At 39.4% G+C, this 26,576-nt stretch overlaps 1 protein-coding gene across 3 annotated transcripts in view; it reads left to right on the forward strand.

Moving 5' to 3' along the window:
• The window catches only part of KBTBD12 (kelch repeat and BTB domain containing 12), an 86,117-nt gene extending 60,059 nt beyond the window's left edge, over window positions 1–26,058 (forward strand). For 2 of the 3 annotated variants that reach the window (XM_087954693.1, XM_087954695.1), the window contains one exon: window positions 25,419–26,058. In XM_087954693.1, the coding sequence (XP_087810819.1) occupies window positions 25,419–25,588 (170 nt within the window). In that variant the 3' untranslated portion in view covers window positions 25,589–26,058. Of the gene's footprint in view, window positions 1–8,001; window positions 8,135–25,418 lie in introns of those variants that run through there. The other variant, XM_087954694.1, reaches the window with a different exon arrangement.
• The last annotated feature ends 518 nt before the right edge of the window (window positions 26,059–26,576 follow it).

Consider the following 26,576-nt stretch of genomic DNA (forward strand, 5'->3'; position numbering starts at 1 on the left):
TGGCTTCGGGTAAATGGACGGCTATCATTAGTTAGGAAGCTGGGTTTCATCTGGGTGCCTGGTTGGGGTGTGTTTGAGCTGGAGGTATCAGGGGGGATCTGTTTGTGCCCAGGTGTTTGCCTGGCTTGTGGTGTGGGAGATTTTTTTGTTTGGAGAGAGAGAGAGAGAGAGAGAGAGAGAGAGAGGGAGGGAGGGAGGGAGGGAGGGAGAGAGAGAGAGAGAGAGAGAGAGAGAGAGAGAGAGAGAGAGAACCAGGATTCTGAATCATGCATTTTAACAGACCGGTACCCACTGGAATGATTTTGACAAAGAGATTGTGTAATTTCTATAATTACTCCTGATTGCTTGACTGACTTGGCCACAAACATTCTGGGCAGTTGAAGTATCTAAATATTTTCCAAAATCAGCTTACTGAGAACATGTTAAAGCATTCCAAGCATGTGTCAGTATGATCAAAATGGTTATTTCCATTAAAAGGCATATGTAATATACCAGCAAGGCAAAATCATTCCTGCTCCCTGCTGAGATATGCTCAGGGCTGGATTTAGAAGAGCCCTAACTGGCAAGTTGAGAGATGGTGTAACCCATTCAGCACAGACAAAATTCATTTCTTACTTTGCCTTTGGGCTATTCAGAAATACATTAAATTCTCTCTGTGTGTGTGTGTGTGTGTGTCTGTGCTTTAGAGGAGGATTGTCCTGGGCTGCCCACATGGAGAACTGCATGAAAATATAATCCATTATTTGAGATAGAATCATAGAGTTCGAAGATATCTTGAATAACATTTAGTCCAATCTTCCTGAGCAGTCAGGATCCAGTAAACATCTCTGACAGCTGCCAATCCAGCCTGTGATTAAAGACCTCTAGAAAAGAGAATTAACTATATCATGTGCTAGTCCATTCCGCATGGCTTGCACAATCAGGAAATTCCTCTAGATTCCCAATCTGAAGTTGCTTCCTTGTGATTTTAACAATTGGTTCTGGTCCAGCCCCTTAGCAATGTAGAATAAGCCCATTTCTTCTCCTGGGACAACCCTTCAGATATTTCTTGACTGTTATTACGAGGGCTATCCACAAAATAGAGTACATTTTCGTCTGTAGCAAGAAGGGGCGGAGCTAGCGTGGCCATCTTTGGTCTGTGGGTCCGCCGCTCAGTCTGCATCTAGTCGTGCTAGTGGGAGGTTCGTATCATTGCCCGTTATTTCACAGCAAATGTTTGAAATGTGTGCTGCAATTGAAAATCCCGCGAGTTATGAGGTGTGATCAGTGATAAGGTTTTTGTTGGCAAAAAACCATAAACCAATTGAAATTTTTCGGCAACTGTGTGAAATGTACGGGGACAACATCATCACTGAAGGTGGAATGTGCCAATGGTGCATTAAGTTTAAAAATGGACAAACTAACGTTCATGATGAACAGCGGAGTGGACGAGTGAGCATTGTGACTGATGAACTGGTCGCGAAAGTCGATGACAAGATTCATGAAAACCGCCGTTTCACAGTAATGGAACTTTTGCTTAGTTTTCCACAAATTTCACGCAGTTTGTTGCATGAAATTGTTACACAAAAGCTAGGCTACCACAAATTTTGTGCAAGATGGGTGCCAAAAATCCTGACAGAAAACCACAAGAGTCAGTGTATGGCCGCATCATTGACATTTCTGTACTCTTACAACAAAGATGGAGATTCATTTCTTGATCGAATCGTAACTGGAGATGAGACTTGGGTCAAACATGTGAACAGCGAGACCAAATTGCAGTCTATGGAGTGGGGGCACACAAATCCCCCCCAAAAACCAAGAAAATGTTTGCAAACGTTCTCTGCAAGGAAGATTATGGCAACTGTTTTTTGGGATAGGCAAGGTGTGCTTCTTATCGATTTTCTGGAACATGGTGCAACAATAAACTCTGTGAGGTATTGTGAAACATTGCAAAAACTAAGAAAAGCAATGCAGAACAAGCGTAGAGGAAAGTTAAGCTCAAAAATTTTGTTTTTGCATGACAATGCCCGACCACACACAGCAAATCGCACTCGAGAAGTCCTGAATGCTTTCAAGTGGGAGATTTTTCCTCATCCACTCTACAGCCCCGATCTTGCACCAAGCGACTACCACTTGTTTCCGAGGATGAAGACCTGGCTTGGAACACAGTGCTTTGACGACGTGGAACTGCGTGCGTGCGTGACTGACTGGCTCAAATCTCAGGCAGCTGAATTTTATGACAATGGAATTACAAAGCTTGTTCACCACTATGATAAGTGCCTCAATTTGTTCGGTGAATATGTTGAAAAGTAGTATTTAAGTGTCACTTTCAAGTGTATATAATAAAAAATTTTTCCTACACTTTGTTTTTTTCTATCGCAAAACGTAATCTATTTTGTGGATAGCCCTCGTATATCTCTCCTCAGGTTTTTTGTTCCTGTAGGCTAAACATACCTTAATCATTTAACTGTCCTTCACAGGACTTGGTTTCCAGATTCCCTACAAACTTGTTCCAATTTGCTACTGTTGTATTACTCTGGTACTCAGAACTGGTACCCAGTACCCAGTACTCCAAATGGAGTCTGCCTGGGACAGAGTATTGTGAAACAATTATGTCCCATAATCTCGATTCAATGCCTCTATTAATGTGCCCCACATTGACTTTTTAGCAGTTGCATCACACTATTAGGACATGTAGCTGACAAGAATATTCGGATCCCTACTGCCAAGCCAGATCTCCCACACGCTATACAAATATCTTACAGGTTTCCTACCCAAATACAGAACTGAATTTTTTCTTCTTCTCTATCTTATTCTTTATTTATTTATTTATTTGATTTGCCAATTGTTTACAAGATAATAAGTATAAGCGTATACATAGTTGTGAATACATGAAATGGGTACATATAAGAAAAATAAAAGAATAAGAGAAACAATAGGACAGGGACGGTAGGCACGTTGGTGCGCTTATGCACGCCCCCTACAGACCTCTTAGGAAGGGGGTGAGGTCAATAGTAGACAGTCTAAGGTTAAAGTTTTTGGGGTTTGGGGAAGAGACTACAGAGTCGGGTAGAGTATTCCAGACGTTGACCACTCTGTTGCTGAAGTCGTATTTCCTGCAATCAAGTTTGGTGCGGTTTACTTTGAGTTTGTATCTATTGTGTGCTCTTGTGTTGTTATGGTTGAAGCTGAAGTATTCATTGACAGGTAGGACATTGCAATGTATGATTTTATATACCATGCTTAAGTCAGACCGAAGACGGCGTAATTCAAGGTTTTCTAGTTCTAGAATTTCAAGTCTGGTGGCATAAGGTATTCTACAACTTGAGTAGAAGAGTGGAGAACTCTCCTTGTGAAATATTTCTGGACTTTCTCAATTGTGCTAATATCAGATACGTAATGAGGGTTCCAGACTGATGAACTGTATTCGAGTATTGGTCTAGCAAATGTTTTGTATGCTCTGGTTAGTAGTGTGATATTACCAGAGAAAAAGCTACGTAGGATTAGGTTAACAACTCTTAATGCCTTTTTGGCTATGTAGTTGCAGTGGGCTCTAGCACTTAGATCATTAGAGGTGAGTATTCCAAGGTCCTTTACAGAGCTTGGGTCATCAACAAGTTCTTGACTATTCAGCTTGTATTTTATTTTCTGATTTTTTTGCCAATATGTAAGACAGAGCATTTATTTGTTGAGATTTGAAGTTGCCATTTGTTTGACCATTCAGATACATAGTCGAGATCTTTTTGAAGGGTAGCAATATTGTCTGTGGTATTGAACAGCTTTACATCATCAGCGAAAAGAACGCAATTGCTCTTAATATGATCGCAGAGGTAATTTATGTAGAGTATGAAGAGAGTTGGTCCTAGAACACTGCCCTGGGGGACACCACTATTGACAGGTACTGGATTTGATAGGGCGCTCCCGATTTTGACCATTTGTTGTCTGTTTGACAGGAATGCTTCTATCCAGTTATTCAGTTGTCCAGAGATACCATAGGATTTTATTTTTAGGAGTAGTTTGTCGTGTACCACTGAATCAAAGGCTTTATAGAAGTCTATGTAGATTGCGTCTATTGCTTTGCCCTGGTCGAGTTGTGTTGTCCATATGTTTTTGCAGTGTAAGAGTTGCAGATTACAGGATAGTTTTTTTCTGAAACCAAATTGTTTATTGGAGAGTAGGTTGTTTGTCTCTAAGTGGAGGATAATGGATTGGTTAATAATTGATTCCATGACTTTACAGGTGACGCAGCATAAGGAGATTGGCCTGTAATTTTCAACTAGGCTTGGGTCTCCCTTTTTGAAGATGGGGATGACTGTGGCTTGTGACCATAGGTTAGGCAAGGAGCTGGTTCTGAAAGATTTTTCAAAGATTATGCTTAGAGGTTTGGCTATGGCAGTGGATAGCTTTCTTAAGAAGTAGGCACATATTCCATCGGTCCAATAGATAGAGATGGTTTTAGATTGCGTAGTGATTTTTCAACATTGTCTTCTGTGAAATCGATATGTATTAGATCATTGTTGTTATCTGTGGTACGGCTAGGAAATACTGGGCATGATCCATTGCTGTTTACAAATACTGAGCGAAGAATGTGTTAAAGATGTTGGATTTAATGGTGTCGTCGTTGCAGTCTTTACCATCAGGTCCTATCAAGGGAGGGATGGACCTTGAGTCTTTTAGTTTGTTGTTTACAAAATTGTAAAAAGCACGGGTGGAATTGGTGCTTAGAAGGTTTTCCTCTTGTTTAATGTGATAATTGGTGCATTCAGTCTTTATCTGGTGGCATAAATTTTTGTATCGGTTTTTGAAATTGGCAACGTGACCAGATTTGTTTTTCCGCTAGAGTGATCTCTTTTTGGATTGAAGTTTCCTTATTGATATGGGTAATCTGCTTTTTGTTTTGTTTTGGGAGTTGTTGCTGGAACATATAGTTTGATGACTCTTTTGACTTCAAGTAAAAATATGTTGTAATGGTCTTCAACGGTATTGCATCCAGTGAATAGAGATTGCCAATCAAGGGATGAGAGATCGTTGTCTATAAGATCATAGTTGCCTTTTTGAAGTTACAATTGGGGATTACATCATTGTGGTGATTTTTGTGGACGTATGTTGAGACAAAAGTCAATCATATTGTGGTCACTACTGGAAAAGGGTTCTTTAGTTTGTATTCCGTAAATTAAATTCAAACTATTGCAGAAGATGAGATCGAGGCAGTTGTTTAGTCTAGTGTTGTTGGTTACTAGTTGTTCCAGTCCCAGATTTGTAATAGCATTATAGAAGGTTGTGTGTATGATTTCAGTTGTACAGTCATTTAGGGTCCAGTCAATATGAGGTAGATTGAAATCACCAAGAAGGATAAAAGGGTATGGGCAGGATGCAGCCCATGTTAGTAATGTATTTAGCTTGTCTACATGTTCGATGTCATAATCAGGTGCTCTGTAACATAGTAAGAATCGAATTGTGATATTTAAGGATAGTTCACAGATGATGGTTTCAGGAAGGGCAAGCTCCTGGGTAACTTGGATATTTTTAGATGTAAGGATTTTTTATAGAATATAGCAACACCACCTCCTCGACGATTTTCACGATCTGATCGGTAAACATGATAGTCTCTTACTGTGGTAATGGAGTCAGGGAGAGATGCATTGAGCATCTCTAACTTAATTAACTTAATTCTAACTTAGTCTATCTTATTCATTTTAGCCCTCTGCTCAAGCCTTCCTATATCCTTTTGAATCTTCTGTTATCTAACATTTTATTCAGCCACCTAGCTTTATGTTATCTGAAGACTGTCTAAATATTCCCTTAACACCCTCCTCCAATCATTGATTTTTAAAAAGTTGAATAGTTCAAGGAGCAGGAAAGAGCCTTCTGTAACTCTACTCAATATTTGCCTCCGAGCTAAAGTAGAGCTGTTAATGAGCACTCTTTACATGTACTTTTTCAGCCAACTGTAAGTCTGATATACTTTACCATTTTATTAAGAAGAATACCATGAAAAGCTCTGTCAATTTTTTTCTGAAGTCCGGGTATGCCATATTTACAGCATTCCATTGACCTGCTAAGCTAAATACTATTACAAAAGAAGAAGATAAGCTCAGTATGGCATGGTTTGTAGGTGACAAATCCACACTGGATCCTGTCAATCGTAACATGTCTATCCAAGTGCTCACAAACATGCTGCTTGATAATCTGTTCAAGGACATTGCTCAGTATAAATGCCAAGCTGACAGATCTAAAGTTGTCCCAGTCTTCCTCCTTCCCTTTTTGAATATATATATATATATATATATGTTTGTTTTCTTAAGTTTTCGTGGGTACTTACATGTATGGTATTCAGCTTTGTTCGGGTATTTTCCCACGTCATTATAGTTGTGCTTTTAAAGTTGTAGCAACGTTTGGCAGAATCTCATCTGCCATCATCAGGCTTCTGTATTGTGTTCGTCTGTGAGTCAGACTATCACAGCCGTTTCAGTTTTAAATTTGGGGCAGCCTAATTTTTTCAACCTAATAGGCTGCCCCAAATTTAAAACTGAAACGGCTGTGATAGTCTGACTCACAGACGAACACAATACAGAAGCCTGATGATGGCAGATGAGATTCTGCCAAACGCTACAACTTTAAAAGCACAACTGTAATGACGTGGGAAAATACCCGAACAAAGCTGAATACCATATATATGTATGTATGTATGTATGTATGTATGTATGTATGTATGTGTATGTATGTATGTATATATATATATATATATATATATATATATCTCCATCCATCCATCCATCCATCCATCCTGTGGTACATATCTTCTTAGTAGATACTGAAAATACTGAATTCTTTACATGCAACAAAAGCAGAGTTGCCAGAAAAAGATGGAAATCTAAAAGTCTAAAGCATTCTTTAAATGTTCTTTAGAAGAATGACAACAGACAAACCTGACACCAGAAAGGACAGGTGTGCCCAAGTCACCCGGGAAATGGATAAGATATGTTTCTATTATCCTTCCCTGTCCCCTTGTCCCTCCTCCAACCTGGTCACATGACTTTCTCTCTCTGCTTTAATGACAGAAAAACATAATCAATTTTATACCTCTTGCAGCTATTGCTGAAGAGGGGAAGCACTACATTTAACTCTGGGGAAAATAAGGCCTACTTAAGTGTCTTTCATGGACTTAGAAGTGAGATAAGCCAACGTTATGGAAACATGGCTAAAAAAATATGGGCACATTTGTGCTATGCTTTAGTGCAAATCAGGAAAGATTGTAGATGAAATCAAATCCTCCAATAATTTTGCAATTAGTTCTTCCATCATAAACTACCCCATCTTTTTGCTCTGAGGTGTAAAAAAGCTAGGCTAGGGAGTTATAGATATTATAGATTCTGATATTCTAGTTCTTTCAGTCACTCCTTAGATGAAGTAGATTTTAGTTTCAAGTTTAGTTCCTGATAAAGTGTACTTATTCATTTTTATTGTGCCACGTACTGTTTGCAGCACCTCTGACAAATCCTAGTTGACATCTGATTGACTGCCTCTGTCTGCACTGAATCGGGCAACAGAAGAACAGACATGCTAACCTGTCAATAACAACAAACAATAGCAGTATTGTTTCCAGTTATTGGGCTTCTGTAATTGTCTTGTTGCTGTGGTGATAGGTGGCAATTTATTCCATAGATGTCATGCAGGAATAAATGTTACCCATTAGCATTACAACAATATAACTCTAGTAGCCCGTTAGATCCAAAAAGGACAATGCAGAAACAGTGTAGTTATTATATCCCAGAGGCAGCTCTCCCATCAAAGATAGAAGGTAAGGAAAGGAAACCATAAAAACACAACCTAAACTGGTATAATTGTTTTCAGGGAAGCAAACTAACAATAGTTACAGATTAAATCACTTATTTCCATCAGGATTCCATCAGAGTCATCATCTTCTTAAAATCAGATACTTGCTTCTGGTTCAGCTTTCAATCTAACAAAGAATTTAATATACCAGCAAACTTATTTGCCCTATTACTCCATCCTTTATAGATAGAAGGACTCTCAGAATTTACTGAAAAATATCCTTCAACTATATCAAGACAGAAGAAAGGAAGATGTTCAGAACATTAATGAAAACCAGGAGGCTTCAGCACATTATCCAATGGAGATATATACAGTTGGAAATCTGTATTAGCAGGAAATATTTTCTGCTTTGCCTGTAAGCTTTCATTTATCCATGGATATGCAAAGTATTTTTCAAACTGGAATAAATATGAACAAAATGTCAAGAAGAAGCATGAAAAAAGAAAATATCCAACACCAAAAGAGCATGACTTTTACAGAAGAATGATGCATGTACAACAAAAGAATGTACTGAGAGCCAGAAATCAAATACTGGAAAGATGTATTGAAGCATATTATTGCCATTTTAAAATTTGTTGCAGAGACATAGTGAACAGTGAAAGGCAGAAAGCAAACATTCTCTGGTGGTTACCAGATCATCCCCATTGAAATTTAACTTGGAACACTGGATTGAATTGCTCAGTTTAATCCTTTTCTTGAGTAACACCTTGAAGAATATGGAGATAAAGGAAAGGGCCATATTTCATATCATTTTTCACAATTCTATAATGAAATAATAAACGCATGGGAAATGAAGTTGGTATGAAAATCACTTAGGAGCTTAAAGAAGCAAAGCATTTTTCTTTTCATTGCTCAATTTACACCAGGCTTTTTCCATTTTTTTGCTACTGACCCAATGGAAGTTTTGGGTTGTTGTTGTTTGCTTTGTGCTACTTGACTGGTATATGAGAAAGGATGGTGTGAAATTGTCATCAGAATTTTCCAGAACTATGAACTTGACATCAAGAATTGCAGAGATTTAAATTTAGATCAATTTTATTATTCCCTTTAACCAGCAAATAACTACAAGGATTATCTCTAGGCAGTTTCAAAGTTGCAAGTTCACATTAAAAGAATGAACAATGGAACTTTTTTTTTTTTTTGCTGCCTATTCTTTGAACCTGTCTGGGCAAAATAATGTGAACAATAGCAATTAAATTCTGCCAGTTATTTTAAGTTTTATATATTTGACCTAAATTTATATTCACCACCTACCAATGGTATTACAAAAGAATATTGGACACTAATTAAAAAATCTCAAAGATCATTTTTAAAACCTTCAAAAACAAGATTGCCCTGTAAAGAAAATGCCATACAAGCAATATGAAAGACTAAATTAAAATGAAGACTAATTCTAAAGAGAAAAGATTTGTAAAAAGGAAACATTTTGCTGGCAAAAGAAAATCAAGTATATATAAATAGAGAAAGGAAGAGACATGGGTTACTTGTGATGACTCTCTTCTTCTTTTTCTGAATTTTATCACTTTCTTCCTCCTCCCTTTCTCCCATCCACCATTAATTGCCACAGCTTGGCAGACGGAGGAACTTCAAATTTTCTGGAATACTTAAGTTCAGACTGGAGCTACAGAAAGTTATATTCAGATACATTTCACATTAAAATAGAGAATAACTTTTCTGCTTATACTAAAGTTGAGAATTTATTTGGCAGCCTGCTTAGACTTGAACTGGTGTGTCAAAGTCTGAATTCTCTGGAGAAAGATCTGATGAGCTTGCCTGAGCTTACTCAAAAAACTTTACATTTTCTTCCCTCCAAATTAAAATCTTCCATTGGTTTCTTAGCTAAGACTGGACACAGTATTTTGAAGAAAATTTCAAAAGGAACTGGTTGCAAATGACATTGTTGCTTCCTGTCTTAATCCAGTTTTGCTCATTTAATACTCTGGAAGAATTTGTTCCAATCTAATCCAGGATAAAAACATAAATTACATTTACAATAGTGCAGTTAGAAAAGATTTTTATTTTTCGTTCCTGAAGTAGAATGACAACTTCTTTAGTAAGAAATGTTTTCTGATGGTCCCATTCAGAATTACTTCTGAAATAAATTTCAGAAAGGAAGGTATGTCTTCTTAAATAACTCCCTAAAGCAAAACTAGGGCAATAGAGTTAGTGAGGTCTGAGAGCCAGTTGACACTGAGCATGGAGCTGTTCCTGGAACTCAAGTGGCTGTAATCATGAAGTTTTGTCCTTAATTTACTTCTTAATATTGCTTCCTTCAAGCTAATTATAATGAGCTCTCTAACTAACCTCTTTTTGCCAATCTGCTGATACCAGGCAAGTCTTTCCCCATCAAAGCAGTCAGACTGCAATTTGCCTTTTAAGTGTGCTGATTCTGCTAATATTGGGCTAATGATAACATTAATGCAAGACAACGTTCTCTCCATCTCCTTATTCATCTTCCTTCCCAATTACAGCCTGATCTTCTCCAGTTGATAGTAATCTTGTTCACCCATGAAAATTTCAGCAATCCTATTTTGCAGTTGCATCTTTGTGTCAATTCACTATGCAGTATGTGGCCTCATTACCCTGAGAAGCAGTTTTCTTAAAACGAACTTCCAGAACTATGTATAAGTAAGCAAGTGTCACTTATGGTTTTTGGTGGTCATGTGACTGGGTGGACATGGCTTGGGTGTGGCCAACTCAATATCACTCACATCGAGGCACGCATCTCCTCGCCTGGCCTCTCATGACTGTGGGGATGCTGCAACAGTCGTAAGTGTGAAAAATGGTCATAAGTCACTTTTTTCAGTGCCATTATAACTTTGAATGGTCACTCCACACAAGCAAAGTATCAGCAAAGGGGGGAGGAAAAACTCCAGAGATGTTCCTGAGACAGGAAGCCTAGTCCTACCAAGAATGTAATAAGGGTTAATTTCTGTAAGCAACACCAGAATGTTTCCTTCCTACCTTCCTTACAGGATTAGGTCAGTAATTTCTTCTAACAACCGGTTCTCCGAACTGCTTAGAATGTTAACAACCGGTTGTAGTTAATAGGTGCAAACTGGTAGAATCCCACCCCTGATTATAGATGCCTTTTCCTATAAAACTAAACCCTAAAAAAAAAACACCTTGTTGAGTATGATGACTTACTTCAAGCTATACATTTACCATTTATCTCTTTAGGAAATAAAAAGCACCAGCTTTAGATGTGGAATCAGCATAACCAGTGGAATACTGATGGCACTAAATTTTTCAGAGTGATAAAACAAAAAGAGACTCAAAAATAAAAAAGATCTCCAGAGGGACCTCTGCACATTAGGAAAGCGGCCATCAAATGGTGAATATCATTCAATATGAGAAGGTGTAAAGTGATGCATATTGGTGCCAAAACTTGTAATTACTCATATAACTAATGGAATCAGAGCTAGTACTGAATGATGAGAAAAGAGATCTTGGGATAAATGAAAAGTAGTTCAATGCAGGTGTTGATACAGCATAGCTACCTCTAAAAAAACAGGCCAACAGCTTGTTAGGAATAATAAGGAATGGTAATGAAAAGAGAGATGCCAATGTTATAATGATCTTGTGTAAGTCAATGGTATGGCTGTATCTGGAATATTGTGTGCAGTTCTGGTTATTGCACCTCAAAAGGAATATGGTGGAGCAGGAGAAGGTTTAGCGGAGGGTGGTTAAGATGGAGAAGATGCTGGAGCAGTTTCCCTCGGAGAAGCAGTTGCAACCTTTGGGGCTTTTTAGTTTAGAAAGAAGACACACGAGAAAGAATATGATTGAATTGTACAACATTATTCATGATATGGAGAAAGTGAAAGAACAAATTTTCCCTACCAAAATATTGGAACCAGGGGTCACCCAATGAAATTGAATCCTGGAAGAATCAGGACAGACAAAAGGATTCCTCCCCCCCGCAAAAAAAAAAAACTTTGGAATTCACTGTCGTGAGAAAAGGTGTTGATGCCAGTCTGATTGGCTTTTTAAAAAGGGTTGGATCAATTTATGAAAGGCATCAGTGGTCAAAGGCTAATGGCCTTCATGGCAGTGCAGTTGCCTCTGAAGGCCATCTGCTGGGAGACTGGTGGGCTTCCTGGTGCAATTGGCTGACCACCATGAGAACAAACTGCTAATCTAGAAGGGCGGGAGTCCAATCCAGCAGGCCACTGCTCATATTCACATATTCACATGCTCATATATTCATATATAGATAAAAGTAATGCCCAGCTGGGGATTTTAAATTATTAACAACTCTCATAACTGGGAGACTAATACTAACTCGTTGAATCTTAATTGTTCAACTGTAAATATACTGTATATGAACCCTTACATCAAAATCACACTTATTATGAAAAGGAGACAGAGTAGCAAGGTCCATGGCTCAGCCTGGGTCTTTATTTACCCACCTAACTTGATTCAGGATTACCATCACGAGAGAAAATTGGAGAAGACTTGCTTGGTCAGTTGGTAAGCAAGAAGGCCACATTGGGTTTGAAGAGAGATGCTTCATACATGCTCTCATGGATTATGATGCATTTCTTTTGGGAAATTGGCATGGCCAAAGGTATCTGTGGGGACAAACTCAAGAAGCATACCCAATAGACCAAAGCAACTAAGCAACATATATAAAACAATGGTTGGAAACTGATCAAAGAGAGAAGCAACCTGGAATTGAGGAGAAACTTCCTAATAGTGAGGACAATTAACTAATGGAACAGCTTGCCTTCAGAAACCATGGGTGCTCCATCACCAGAGGTTTTTAAGAAGAAACTAGACAGCCGCTTATCTGAAATAGTATAGATTCTTCTGCTTGAGCAGAGGGCTGGACTAGAAGACCTCTAAGGTCCCTTCCAGCTCTATTGTATTCATTCATTCATGCCATCTTGACTTTACTGATCATACCATGTGGATTCCTCTAGAACACTCCTACATACAGGTGAAACTCAAAAAATTAGAATATCGTGCAAAAGTTCATTTATTTCAGTAATGCAACTTAAAAGGTGAAACTAATATATGAGATAGACTCATTACATGCAAAGCAAGGTAGTTCAAGCCGTGATTTGTCATAATTGCGATGATTATGGCTTACAGCTCATGAAAACCCCAAATCCACAATCTCAGAAAATTAGAATATTACATGCAATCAATAAAACAAGGATTGTACCTAGAACAATATCGGACCTCTGAAAAGTATACGCATGCATATGGACTCAGTACTTGGTTTGGGCCCCTTTTGCAGCAATTACTGCCTCAATGCGGCGTGGCATGGAAGCTATCAGCCTGTGGCACTGCTGAGGTGTTATGGAAAGACCAGGATGCTTCAATAGTGGCCTTCAGCTCTTCTGCATTGTTCGGTCTCATGTCTCTCATCTTTCTCTTGGCAATGCCCCATAAATTCTCTATGGGGTTCAGGTCAGGCGAGTTTGCTGGCCAATCAAGCACAGTAATCCCACAGTCATTGAACCAGGTTTTGGTGATTTGGGCAGTGTGGGCAGGTGCCAAGTCCTGCTGGAAAATGAAGTCAGTATCCCCATAAAGCTCATCTGCGGAAGGAAGCATGAAGTGCTCCAAAATCTCCTGGTAGACGGCTGCATTGACCCTGGACTTAATGAAGCACAGTGGACCAACACCAGCAGATGACATGGCTCCCCAAATCAACACAGACTGTGGAAACTTCACACTGGACTTCAAGCATCTTGCAGTGTGTGCCTCTCCATTCTTCCTCCAGACTCTGGGTCCTTGGTTTCCAAATGAGATGCAAAAGTTGCTCTCATCAGAAAAGAGGACTTTGGACCACTGAGTAACAGACCAGTTCTGTTTTTCTTTAGCCCAGGTAAGACGCTTCTGACGTTGTTTGTTGTTCAGGAGCAGCTTGACAAGAGGAATACGACATTTGAAGCCCATGTCCAGGATCCGTCTGTGTATGGTAGCTCTTGATGCACTGACTCCAGCCTCAGTCCATTCCTTGTGAAAGTCCCCAACATTTTTGAATGACTTTTTCCTGACAATCCTCTCCAGGCTGCAGTCATCCCAGCTGCTTGTGCATCTTTTTCTTCCACACTTTTCCCTTCCACATAACTTTCTATTAATGTGCTTTGATACAGCACTTTGGGAACATCCAACTTCTTTTGCAATTACCTTTTGAGGCTTTCCCTCCTTATGGAGGGTGTCAATGATGGTTTTCTGCACAACTGTCAGGTCAGCAGTCTTTCCCATGACTGTGATTCCTACTGAACTAGACTGAGAGACCATTTAAAGGCTCAGGAACCCTTTGAATGTGTTATGGCTTAATTAGCTGATTAGAGTGGGACACTTTGAGCCTAGAATATTGAACCTTTTCACAGTATTCTTATTTTCTGAGATTGTGGATTTGGGGTTTTCATGAGCTGCAAGCCATAATCATCTCAATTATGACACATCACAGCTTGAACTATCTTGCTTTGCATGTAATGAGTCCATCTCATATATTAGTTTCACTACTGAAATAAATTGCATTACTGAAATAAATGAATTTTTGCATAATATTCTAATTTTTCGAGTTTCACCTGTACAATACTTGGACAGCTAGAGGAAGAGTGGATCAACCTAATAGAAATTAAGGAAATACATAGAGCAAAATTACCTAAAAGCATTAGCAATTCATGGAGGATGAAAAGCATCAAGAAATATCAATTCTGACAAAAATAAAATGTGCTGGAAAATGTATTTTGATTAAATAATTCTGGGCCTCGATTGAGTAAGCCTGATATAATCAAATAGGAGTCTAGTAATATACTGTATCTCTGAAAACACTGCATTTTATCTCACTAAGAGCATTAACACTTGAAGTAAAACTTCCCCAGGGAAACTGTTACTCATTGAGAAAGAAGGCAAAAAAGGAAATGCTACCTAAGATTTCCTAGAACCAGTCCAAGTTCACTGAGTTTCAGGGTCAAAGCTGATACCTTGTATTTGACAGACAAGGCAAAATCAGAAGAAGAAACGAGACCAATATTATTTTCACAGCATTAGCTGAATGTAATCCCCATAGCAAACCCAATACAAAAGATGTGCTGTTAGATTCTGGTTCCTGAATCACATCACATATACATTGCATTCTGGGGTGGGTTTTTTATTTTATTTTTTTGGTGGCACTCTTGAGATTTAGACACCATTCTAGATAGTTTTTTGGTCACTGCAAACTCAATCAGTGTCCTTATTTATTTATTTTATTTATTTATTTATTTGATTTGCCAATTGTTTACAAGATAATAAGTATAAGTGTATACATAGTTGTGAATACATGAAATGGGTACATATAAGAAAAATAAAAGAAGAATAAGAGAAACAATAGGACAGGGACGGTAGGCACGTTGGTGCGCTTATGCACGCCCCCAAATTCATCAAATTCCTTTGTTACCATGACTGCTTAACTACTTAGCTTTTCAGGCTACCAAGAAAGGATATTCATTTGAAATACCTACAAAGCTCAGTAGTGTATTGTAAAAATATCTGTGAGATGGGAAGGAAGGAGGAAGGGAAAGAAGTATCAATAGATGGTCCTCAGATTCAGTAGCATCCACCTTAAGAGTGCCTCTTGGAAGTCTGGGGATGGGAGATGATTTCTGCAGCTCATCTACAAATCACTGTCAGGAAATTAATGTGCCCCATGTGACCTACATGGCAAGATAACTGTGGCAGAGGTCACATTTCTAGATCAAAGTTCCTTTTTGTTTCTTCCACTTTTTGTAAAATGATGCTATCAGCTGGGGAAGAAATGAATTAGTTGGGCTTCTAATTCTTAGAAGAGTTAGAATTCTAAAAGAAGTTGGCATGACAAATATCCCAATGTTATTGTAGCATGGAAGTGGAAATACGTTCATTTGACATAGGAAGACCTCATCCATATTATACTTCTTTTGACAGTCCATAATAAACTCTTATAACAATATCAGTTCCCCTCCCTGCCCTTTATTCTTACCCAAATACTCTCAATAAGAATTTTCATGCTCTGATTCCTGAATTTCTATACATTTTTTTTTCTTTATGTACAGCTCAACATAAGTACAACTTACAGATAAAAGCCATGGTGGTGCAGATAAGAGCCATGGTAGCTCAGTGGTTAGAATGCAATATTGCAGGGCTAACTCACTGCTCAGTCCAGGAGTTCGATCTTGAGCGGCTCCAGGTTGACTCAGCTTTCCATCCTTCCGAGGTTGGTAAAATGAGGATCCAGATATCTGGGGGCAATACACTGCCTCTGTAAACCACTTAGAGAGGGCTGTAAAGCACTGTGAAGTGGCATATAAGTCTAAGTGCTATTGCTATTAACATCCTTTCCCTTTCTATTTAAGTTTTCTTTCTTAAAAATAAACCATAGCTTTCCAAAACTATCATCCCACCAAGTTTCAGCCATCCATAGACATCATATTTGTCCTCCCATGTTAGGACTTCAACTGCTCTTTGTTTGTTCTGGTAGCCTGCACATCAGGGTATAAGTAGCAGCCAGAGGGTACAGCACAGCATTCACTCTTTCTGAGCAGTGTACAAGAAGAATACACGCATACATATGTCTGGGCCAAATTATGGTTTCTTCTCAGCCTTCACTAACAGAGTTTTGTTAGCAGTGAGACTGGGCTGCCTTCCTTACAACCCCCATGGCAAGGAAAAAGTGGGTCAGTGGGATGGGGAGATAAGACAAAATAATAAACCTCAAAGGGGAAGAAGGGGGCTGTTTGACTGGTCGTGTAGAAACAGAATCTTTCAGTGACTTAAGAACTAGAGCTAATTATTTTCAGTTATAATTTCCCATATAATTTCCTATCCCCTTCTCATAGGCAATCCTTATGGCACAATTCTTTCCATGGCATACTTGAACATCCTTACATCCAAGTGTTTTTGACAACCTGATATATATATATTTTAAAAAAATGGTTTCTTTTCACAAGATAAGAATCTGAAAGCAGCCACCTAGCATATGAAATACAGCTCAGATATAAAATGGGGAAAAATGTTTTAATCACCATTATTTCCTATTCATTTTAAATGAAAAGAGTATATAAATATATGAACAATTATATAAACCATCAACATAATATGCAGACATTTTAGAATTATAAGGAGACCTTGAAGGTTTTTTTTTTAAATCAAAATTATCTTTATTGAATATTGCACCTTGCCATTTAAAAAAAATGAAGTAAGAAGAAGCGATCGGTATATAGAACCACAGGGATAATTGTTAACTCTACCATATATAAAAATGCAATTTTAAAACAAATAGAAAAACAGATTAAATATTTATTCTATACCCTAAAACAATCTGTCAGCCTCTCCATGCAAAGGGCAATGTGGTGTCAGGCAAGCTACAGAAGTCACACAACATTAACAGCAAACCCCAGCTTTTTTATGTCTGAATGGCAAAATCGGAGGAGTTTTATGAATGTCTTGCGATATTTAAAAGCGTGCCTTATGGAAAGCTCATTAGTAGTGCTGGCATGGGCCGCACATTAGTAGTGATAGCATGGGCTGCACAAATGGAAGAGCTTACAATAATGCCAGATACCAAAATGCCAGAGAGTTTTCTGCCCTGGGGCTAATACAGTTTCAGGGGAGATTATTTTCGCTAGAGTTGCAGCAAGACAACAAACGATATAATTTTTTAAAGAGGAAGCAACTTGCTTTGTGCCATTGTCTCAATCGTAGCCTAGTCTTCCCATTTAAAAGCAGACCCACTAGCTTGGAGAAGATGTCAGAGCCTCCCTAAATGACCCACTTAATCTCTGCTGCTGCTGCTGCTGCTGCTGCTTCCCATGCCTCTCTGTTGGGCTCAAATGATCCAGGAAAAAAAAGGAAAGGTCTTGGTCTCGTTTTGGTTGTTCAGAAACGACAAGAGAAATCTTTGCAACCATCCTATGATGTGGGTTAGGTTGAAAAACTGACACAAAGTCCTTCAACAAAGTCATTTGGGGAGTCCCTGACATCTCTAAAGCCCTCCTAGAGATCAAGTGGCTCTGCTTTTAAATTGGAAGACTAGCCACGATTGATTTAATAAGGATTTGAACCTGGCTCTCTCTTATCTTAACTGGCACTGAATCAATTGCTCTTATATTAAAATTGTCTGGTTCTTAAGGAGACTGGACTACAATGTAAAAGAGGGTAGGCTGGCTACGGTCTTCCAGATGGATTTTGGACTACAGCATCTAGCATTTCCAATACTTGCCACATTGGCCAGTTCTCCCATTCTCATTTTAATAGTCAACAGATAATCAGAGTTGGAAGGGACCTTATAGGTCATCTAGTCCAACCCCCCGCCCAAGCAGGAGATCCTACACTATTTCTGGCAAATGGCAGTCGGTTTTACAGTCTCTTCTCGAAAGTCTCAAGTGATGGCGCTCCCACAACTTCTGAGGGTCAAACTGTTCCATTGATTGATTGTGCTCACTGTCAGAAAGTTTCTCCTTATTTCCAGGTTAAATCTCTCCTTGTTCAGTTTCCATCCATTATTCCTTGCCTGGCCTACAGGCACTTTAGAAAATAGCTTGACCCCTTCCTCCCTGTGGCAGCCCCTCAAATATTGGAAGACCGCTATCATGTCTCCCCTGGTCCTTCTCTTCACTAGACTAGCCAAGCCCAGTTCCTGCAACCGTTCGTTGTATGTTTTAGCCTCCAGTCCCCTAATCATCCTGGTTGCTCTTCTCTGTACTTTTTCTAGAGTCTCAACATCTTTTTTATAATGTAGTGACCAAAACTGGATGCAGTTCTCTAGATGTGGTCTTACTAAGGCTTTATAGAGTGGTATTAGTACCTCACTTGATTTCGATTGTATCCCTCTATTAATGCAATTTAGGATTGCATTAGCTTTTTTGGCTGCTGTTCCACACTGCTCACTCCTATTTAGCTGATTTTTAGAGACACAGAAATGGAAAAAGCTAAACTGATACATCTAGACAATGTCCATAGATTCTCAATCATCCAGGTCCTGGTTGTCTCAAAGGTGCTGGACTTTCTTAATTTTTCCTTGTAAACATCTCACTTTGCATCCATGAAGCTTCTTCAGTTCTGACTGAATGATGGGGAATGGAAGGATTTATATTCTTTGCAATCATTTGGTCATTAGCACTCTGAAGGTCAGTCATTAGCTCTCTGAGAGTCATTGAGGCCACTTGGGGAGTTTATCTGTACCTTCAGGGCAGTGGTGGGATTCAAAAAATTTTACTACCAGTTTTGTGGGCGTAGCTTATTTGGTGGGCATGGCTAGGTTCACATGACTGGGTGGGTGTGGCTTGGTGGCCATGTGACTGGGGTGGTTATATGATTGTGTGGGCGTGGCTTGGTGGTCATGTGACTGGGTGGGTGTGGCCAACTCAATGTCACTCACGTAAAGGGGTGCCTCAATTGGCCCCTCCCCCCAGCCATTCCTTGTCACACCCAGCCTCAACATATCTATAGTTCTGTAAAAATGTTGTTCACCTTTTGTTGACTTTATTATCTACATACTATAGATGTACTTTCATGGACCACTGAAAGGAGGAAATGGCTCACATGCTTTGCCCAAGAGGGTGATAAGCAACAGGCTTTTAGGGGGCTGCCAGAAAGAGCAGGGGGCAATATATTTTCCAAAACACCCGAAGGCAAACAATGTATTTTCCAAAGCAAGATGGAAACTGAACAGAGAGAGAAGCAACCTAAAAGTAAGGAGAAACTTCCTGACAGTGAAAACAATTAACCAGTGGAATTGCTTGCCACCAGAAGTTCTGGGTGCTCCAACACTGGAAGTTTTTAACAAAAGACTTCTTGCCCTTCCTCCCTTTCTTCCTTCCTTTCCTTCCTTGACTCACACACACACACACACACACACCTTTTCTGGGAAGAACTTATTGGGCAAACTCCAGAGCAGTGAGTGGCGGGACAATGAAGAAAGCAGCAGCCCCGGAACATCCATCCGCCCTCCCTTTCAAAGCACATGGGAGGAGGCGGCGGGGGCAGCGGGTGGGGGTGCCCCAAAAGGCAGGGAGAAAGTGAACGGAAAGCCTTTCCATTCGCTTTCTCTGCTGCGCTGGGGCTTCCCATAGCTACGCTGTGGCTGCTGCTGTCCCCCCCACCCTTTGGACTGGCCCGAAAAAGACAGCCCACCTTGGCCTCCTCCCACCCGGAAAGTCCTGGGCGGTGGGGGGGGAGGCCCGGAAAGGCCATGGGCAGTGGGAGGAAGGCCTGGAAAGGTCCTGGGGGGTGAGTGAGGGCCTAGCACAATGCAGGCTTACCTGTGAGCAGGGCAGGCAGATCAGGGCTGCTCAGTTGGGGTGCAGGCACCACGTGGGGAAGTCAGGTTAGCCAAGCCACGAAGGGCCCAGCGTGCCACATAGGAAGGGAGGAGTGACTGGGCGGGGCAAGCAGCAGGTGGGCAAGCTGTGTGAGTGAGCGAGCATCAGGTGGGTGGGGCAACTGAGCGACCAGGGATTGGGGAACTGGTTTGGGGGCATGGCCAGGCCAGAAGTCGCTACCAGTTTCACAACCCACACCAAATTCTTGCTACCGGGTCGCCTGAACCACTGCGAACCGGCTGAATGCCACCTCTGCTTCAGGGTCTCCTGAATCAGAGTGCAAATGGATGTGGAACTTTCTTGGAAGTGCTGAACTGTAGACAGGTGATAGGTGGTATCATATCCCTTCCCCTCTGTTGAGAGAGGGCTTTTCAATTTTATGGCCTCTTTTATTCTTCTTTCAAACCCCTTTTTCAATAAATACATCAAGGAAGCTCTCAGAGCTTGTGGTTAGCCCAACGGGGCCTTCAGCAAGTCTAGAAAAAGATCCAGCAGAAGTTCCTCCATAAAAGATAAAGAAGAGAACAACAAACATCTTTTGGAAGATGGACTTTACTCATTTCTTTTTTAATGGATTTCATCACTTGGAAACCTGACAGTTATCATTGCATTGATCACAGAAATATCAGAAAAGCTCAAGAGGATTTTCAACCAGCACAACATATATACATACTTTAAATCCACGAAGGACTCCAAGCATAAAACACTCAAACACAAACTGAGCAATGTGATATATGCAGTACAATACAGGGACGCACAAATCTGTGCATTAGAGAAACAAAACAACCACTTCACAAACACATGGAACAACATAGGAACAAACCCATCAAGGCAAGATTCAGAAGTCCATCTGCATTTGAAAGAAAAGGTTACTCTTTTGAAGACAGCAAAGTCCACCACTGGAGAGGACCAGTGGTATGAAAGAAGGGTAAAAGAGGCCATCTATGTTAAAATTGAACAGCCCTCTCTCAGCAGAGGGGGAGGGCTAGGACACTACTTATCTACATGATTTAAAGCTTGGCAATGGAACTGACAAGAAATTATCAATTTTGCTTACATAAAAACAGATGTATGTTTTTGCTTACATAAAAACAACAGTATTGTCAAAACCATGTCAAATAGTTTGAGGATTAGGAATTTCAAAACTATATCCAAACTGATAATGGTAGTGTGCATCAACCAGGAACCTAGTTCTTGAATTGGGACAAAACATAAAGGCAACAGTATAGTTCAGTAAGATGTGAAAATGTTTTGGGTTATAGTATTGTTCCTTCTCTCCCTACTGGCTATCAAGATTCAGTAAGAATAATTAGAGATCTCACAGTGTGTGTAGAAAAAAACAGAAAATTATCTGTTTCTCTTAACAATAAGAAAAGTTCGGCCTCAAGGTTTTCAACGGGGAAAAAAGCATTAAAAAGAAAAAGGAACAAATAGGGAAAATGAAAGCAACTTCTCATTTACAGCAAAGAACTTGATGTTTTGCAAAAGGTTTCAAAAAGCTCAAATCAATGATTCTTCCATTTCTCCATCTTTACAAGAGGAGAAAAAGGGATTCTGAACCAAAACTTCGTCTTGTTTGATGGTTCTGTTACTGCACAGTTTTACAGCCTTCGTTAAAAGCCGCTTATTGTAAAGTCTTGGCTTTGATTTCGTAGGCTTGCTTGAATGGAACTGCTTCTTAAAAATTCATTACTTGTTCCAAACAGGGAAACTTACAAGAGAGGAATTAAATTGCTGTTTGCTTTAAAAGCATTTCCTGAAGCCTGGAGGGCGTTTTCTTATTTGCCCTAAAAACATGCATAGCCTCTATTATTGTCGGTGCTGTTATTTCTGGATAGAATTTTGAAAATAACTTGAATAGATATGATTAACAGTGTATACATTCTAAACTAAGATTTGAAGTGAATTTAAAATTATATAGCCCCGTGTATGAAAGAGCCTTTAACAATAAAATAAAAATTGTAAGATGATCAGAATGTTTAAATGCCATCATAATGAAGCCAAATGACTTTTTTGACTCTGCACTAAATCTAATATTAATTCTCACTGGTTCAGTTCTGTGTGGCTTGCCACTTTCTACAGAAGTTATTAATCTTAGCAGCAGTCACACTTTTTTCCCATGTTCCTATTTCTTGCAGTTCTTCTCCTAAAAGAAACAATTTAATTACAGTGTACAAGGCTGCACAACCTACTGTGGGAAAACAGTTGAAAAGATACAAAAATATAGCCAGAATGACAAGACAAACATATTCCGAGGGAAGCTTTCTTGAGAAACATTAACTAGATTCTTCTTGTGGTATAATTAAGGAACTCAAGAATTTTACATGTAAAATATAGCATCATATTTGTTTCATTACTATACATATGAGTTATATTAGATGACTTAACTTGCAAAAAATATTTATGAGTGAGTATGAAAGTAAATACACCCATTTGGATGATAGATGCAAACATTTTTCGTTACAGAACTGCAACTTTGTTTCAAGTTTTCTTTCCATATTAACCCATTTCTATGGATTTGCTATCTTTTGTCACTTATTTTTCCAAATGCTCTGAGTACTAGGTCATTCATCTTAACTGTATTTTGTGTTATCCTCTTCTGAAGTGTTGTGCATAAAAACAAAGATGCAAAGATATGCTTTAAAAGTCTAAAAGTGTTTTAATGAAATTTCTTCTTTGTAGGTTGTGCCAGATTGTACATTTTTGGTTGCTTTAATATGACTGACAGAAGACTGCTCAACATTCCTAAAGCTCTTCCCACCCTTAACTTAGTCACAGGGGTGGGATCCGACAGGGTTAACTACGGGCGTGTGTAAATCTTCATCAGCTTGCTGCCTGGACAGCTGAGCAGCGCTGCATGCAGGGAAGCAGCGTTTGAAAAAGCACTTTTTCCCTGCTTTTTCAACCACAGCTGTGCCTCGCACGGCAACTGAGGTTGAAAAAGCAGGAAATAAAGGTTAGGTAAGAGCCCAGGCGGGTGGGTGGGCCAAAACAGTAGCAGACATAGAACCGGTTCTGTGTCTGCTACTCTTCAGGGCTACCGGTTCTACAGAGCCGGACAGAGCCGGTAGAATCCCACCCCTGCTTAGCCATGATTTGTAGGCATTGTCATCCCCCAGTGAAAGTACTAGAGCAGAGCCAGGGAGATCCACATCCAAGTCACCCCTTAGCTGTGGAAGTTCACTAGGACAATTGATGCTTCTTAGTACAACTGTATCAAAAAATTGTGGGAACCATAAGTGTGGTGAAAGTGTGACTGTTACTGTATGAGCTCCTGGGAGGATATAAATCTAACAAACACAAATAAATAAATAAAAAGAAACCATGCTTTAATAATACAAAATTTCCCCCATGACTTGATTATGTTGTCTTATCTCCAGTCTGTGAGTCAAGCAATGCTATGGCTTCATGTGCTGTAGGGTGTAATAGTATTTTCTCACTTGTTCTGATACCCTCCAGGGATAGCCCCAAATATAAGTACTTTTCCATCCATCACCTCAGAGGTGAAGTAATGTATAACCATCAGTGGGTGTGATCAGAGTATATTCTGGAAGTGTTGGTCATGGCACTCCACCAAATTGCTACCCAGCCTCCACTACGACAATTTCCTTCCAAGCTTTTGTCCTCTCAGAGCACTTTGTTTCTTGAAGTGATTTCATATCTATCATCTTTTTTTTTTACTGCATCTTTTCAACAACACACTGGGAGGAAAATAGACTTCCCACTGGGAAAGAAGTTTTACTTTTGTGCTAATCCACTTTTACAATATTTTTGAAAAAGTTTACCATAATCTGCTTTTCCTCATAGCAGTGTGTGGAAAATAATGAGAAATATTGAATTGGGCTGTTGTTGTTTATTACTTGCAGTTCTAAGTCAACACGGTTGCCCAGCATGTTGCTGGGTCTGTTGGAAGAAAAATCCAGATCCAGTTCCAAGCCAGGAATAAAATGGAGGCTGATTGGAAAGAAAGATTCAATTTATTGGTGAACAGAACCAACACACACACAGTGTGCAGTTCTGGGACAACAGACAAAATGGAGTTGAGAGTGGGTGGGTTTTATACCTTGATTCCTATGGGGTCATGAAGGGGTCATGGCTGGCTCTATAGGCAGAAGGGAAAATGCAAATCCTAAGTGTTTGTCTGAGCTAATCTTGTCAACCTTTGGCTTGCATAATTGTGTTGCTTATCTGGAGTTTCTGTCTGACCCAGTCTTTCTGAATGGATTACCAAATCTGCATTTCTAAAAGCTGGCATCCTCAGTTTCTGCTTTGGGCAGGGAGACTGGGGTTGGTTTCTGCCTCCCTTAAGATTTTTTCCCATTTCTCCTTCAGGCAAAATATTCTATCCTGCCTTTTTAATATGCCCCAAAATATTTCATTCTCTACAAGGGTGGGTGGGTGCTGACTTTCTACAGGTCTATAGGACTGATTTAGTTAGGGCCCATCTCTCTCTCTTCTCTGAGAGAGGCTATTACTTTCTGGATATTCCCCTATGGATATCTTTATTTTACATTATTTTAATTAGTGCAACATCCAAGTTGGAAGTGAGGAAAAGGGAAAATAAACCAGTTCAATAAAACTATCTCATTCCTATTGTGATGCCCAAATTAGTGGATGTTTTTCACACTGGCTGGTGATCTGTTGAAAGGGGAGGGCAGCAAAGCCAGATGGAAACCTAGGGGTAGATAAGGAATCCATCCCCAGCCATGAAAACTTCCTGTGTAATTTTGGACCAATTGTTCTTTTTCAGCCCAATCCGTCTGGGCAAAATGTGTGCAAAGGATGCTATTACATTGTTTGAGCTCCTGGAGAAAAGGCAGGATGTAAATCTAGCAAAGAAACACATCTAGGATGATACAAGTACTGTGCTCCCAGATCAAGACAACTCCCCTATTTGGCAGTGACTTAAAACAGATGCACTAACAGGAAGGATAGGGATTGGCCATCAGGATAACAAATATTATGAGCACATTATTTTGTGTTGCAGGTGAGTGGACAGTGGAGGGGAATGGCCTATGGAAGTCACACAAAGTAGAATTTCTTGACAAACTACATAGTTGTATATTTTGGAATATCAAGCCAGGAGTCATGCCTCTCTTGGATGACGCCTTTTTCCAAAGACAAATACTCCAGGAGAGGCATGGCACTAGGCTTCAACCATAGCCATCTCTCTTTTTCTTCTAAGTACAGCACCAAATTATTTTTGAAATGTTGTTTACAGACAGAACTGACTCCTTTGCTGGCTTTGTATCTGAACTCATCTGATTTATACTCCTACCTTATTCTTTTTTATTTCAGCTCGGCATGAAGTTATCACCAAAGAGATCCTAGAGCTGGACACTTGGGAAAATAATTGGAATGTTGTTGCAATCAAAGCCCTCATGCACGACAGCTATGATGTCTGTCTTGTTGCTCAGCTGAACCCAAGAGATCTCATCCCTCCTCCTTCTGATTTAATGGAACAGTAGGTGTGCAATTTTAATGGTAAACAAATAAGCCAGCTGAATGGAACAGAAGTATGTGGATATATGGCAATTTCAATGGATGGTTAGAAATGAGAATTCCATATAATGAATTTTTGAAAGATGACATACAGCTTGGCTTCAACGTAGCAAATTCCTACTGCAGTAATTCAAAGGTTATGCAATGTTTTTCCTTTCCACAACTTCTCATAGTAATTTCTTCTGTGTGCCAAACTGTTATTTTCATCTATTCAAGAGTACAAACTAAATTTACCTTGCAAAATAAGAATGCTAAAAATGTTGCTTATGGCATCCAAAGTAAGACAGAGCAATAGCAAATATTTAAAAAATAAAATAATTTAAATACTTTATTCTGTACTGATATGAATTCTATGGAACTTATTTGTTTTTGTCATGGAAGGCAAAACAGAAAGTAAAATATTGCCTTAATCTCATTAAACTGGCTTGAAAAGTCATATAGCTGATTGTGTATTATTGACAGATAAGAATCTTTTCTTCTTCCTGTTTTGTAGTCTTTTGCAGATTCAAATTAATCCAGATATGAAATTAAATCTAGATCAAATATAGAAGGACTATCAGCATGTATTTTCCAGTTGTCCCTTCATGCTGTGTTCTGATTATCTCAAATCCCCAAAGCTTGGTTTTATTTGGCATCTTAGAATATACTTTAACAGGTTAAATGAAGATTATAAAGGTCTACAGGGAGTCACCTGCGTTGATTTATCTAACTCAGTATTGTTTACTCTCAATTGGATAAAGTAATGGCTGCAACTGTCTACTGCTTAACAAAACGATCTTTTCCAAACCCACCTGGAGATGCCACAAAGTACATTTTCTACTATGTGTGCTTCACTGAGCTGCTAAATACATTCAAATTGACAGGTTTTCACCTGTCTTTCAAAATTGTTGTTTTTCTCCCAGATTTTAATAACTTCCCCCAAAATTGATCTACCACTCCTCTCTTGGCCAATTA

This window comes from Notechis scutatus, chromosome 2 (genome assembly GCF_049901735.1).
Source record: "Notechis scutatus isolate UNSWTSFEM ecotype Mainland chromosome 2, rNotScu1.2, whole genome shotgun sequence".
Lineage (NCBI taxonomy): Eukaryota > Metazoa > Chordata > Lepidosauria > Squamata > Elapidae > Notechis > Notechis scutatus.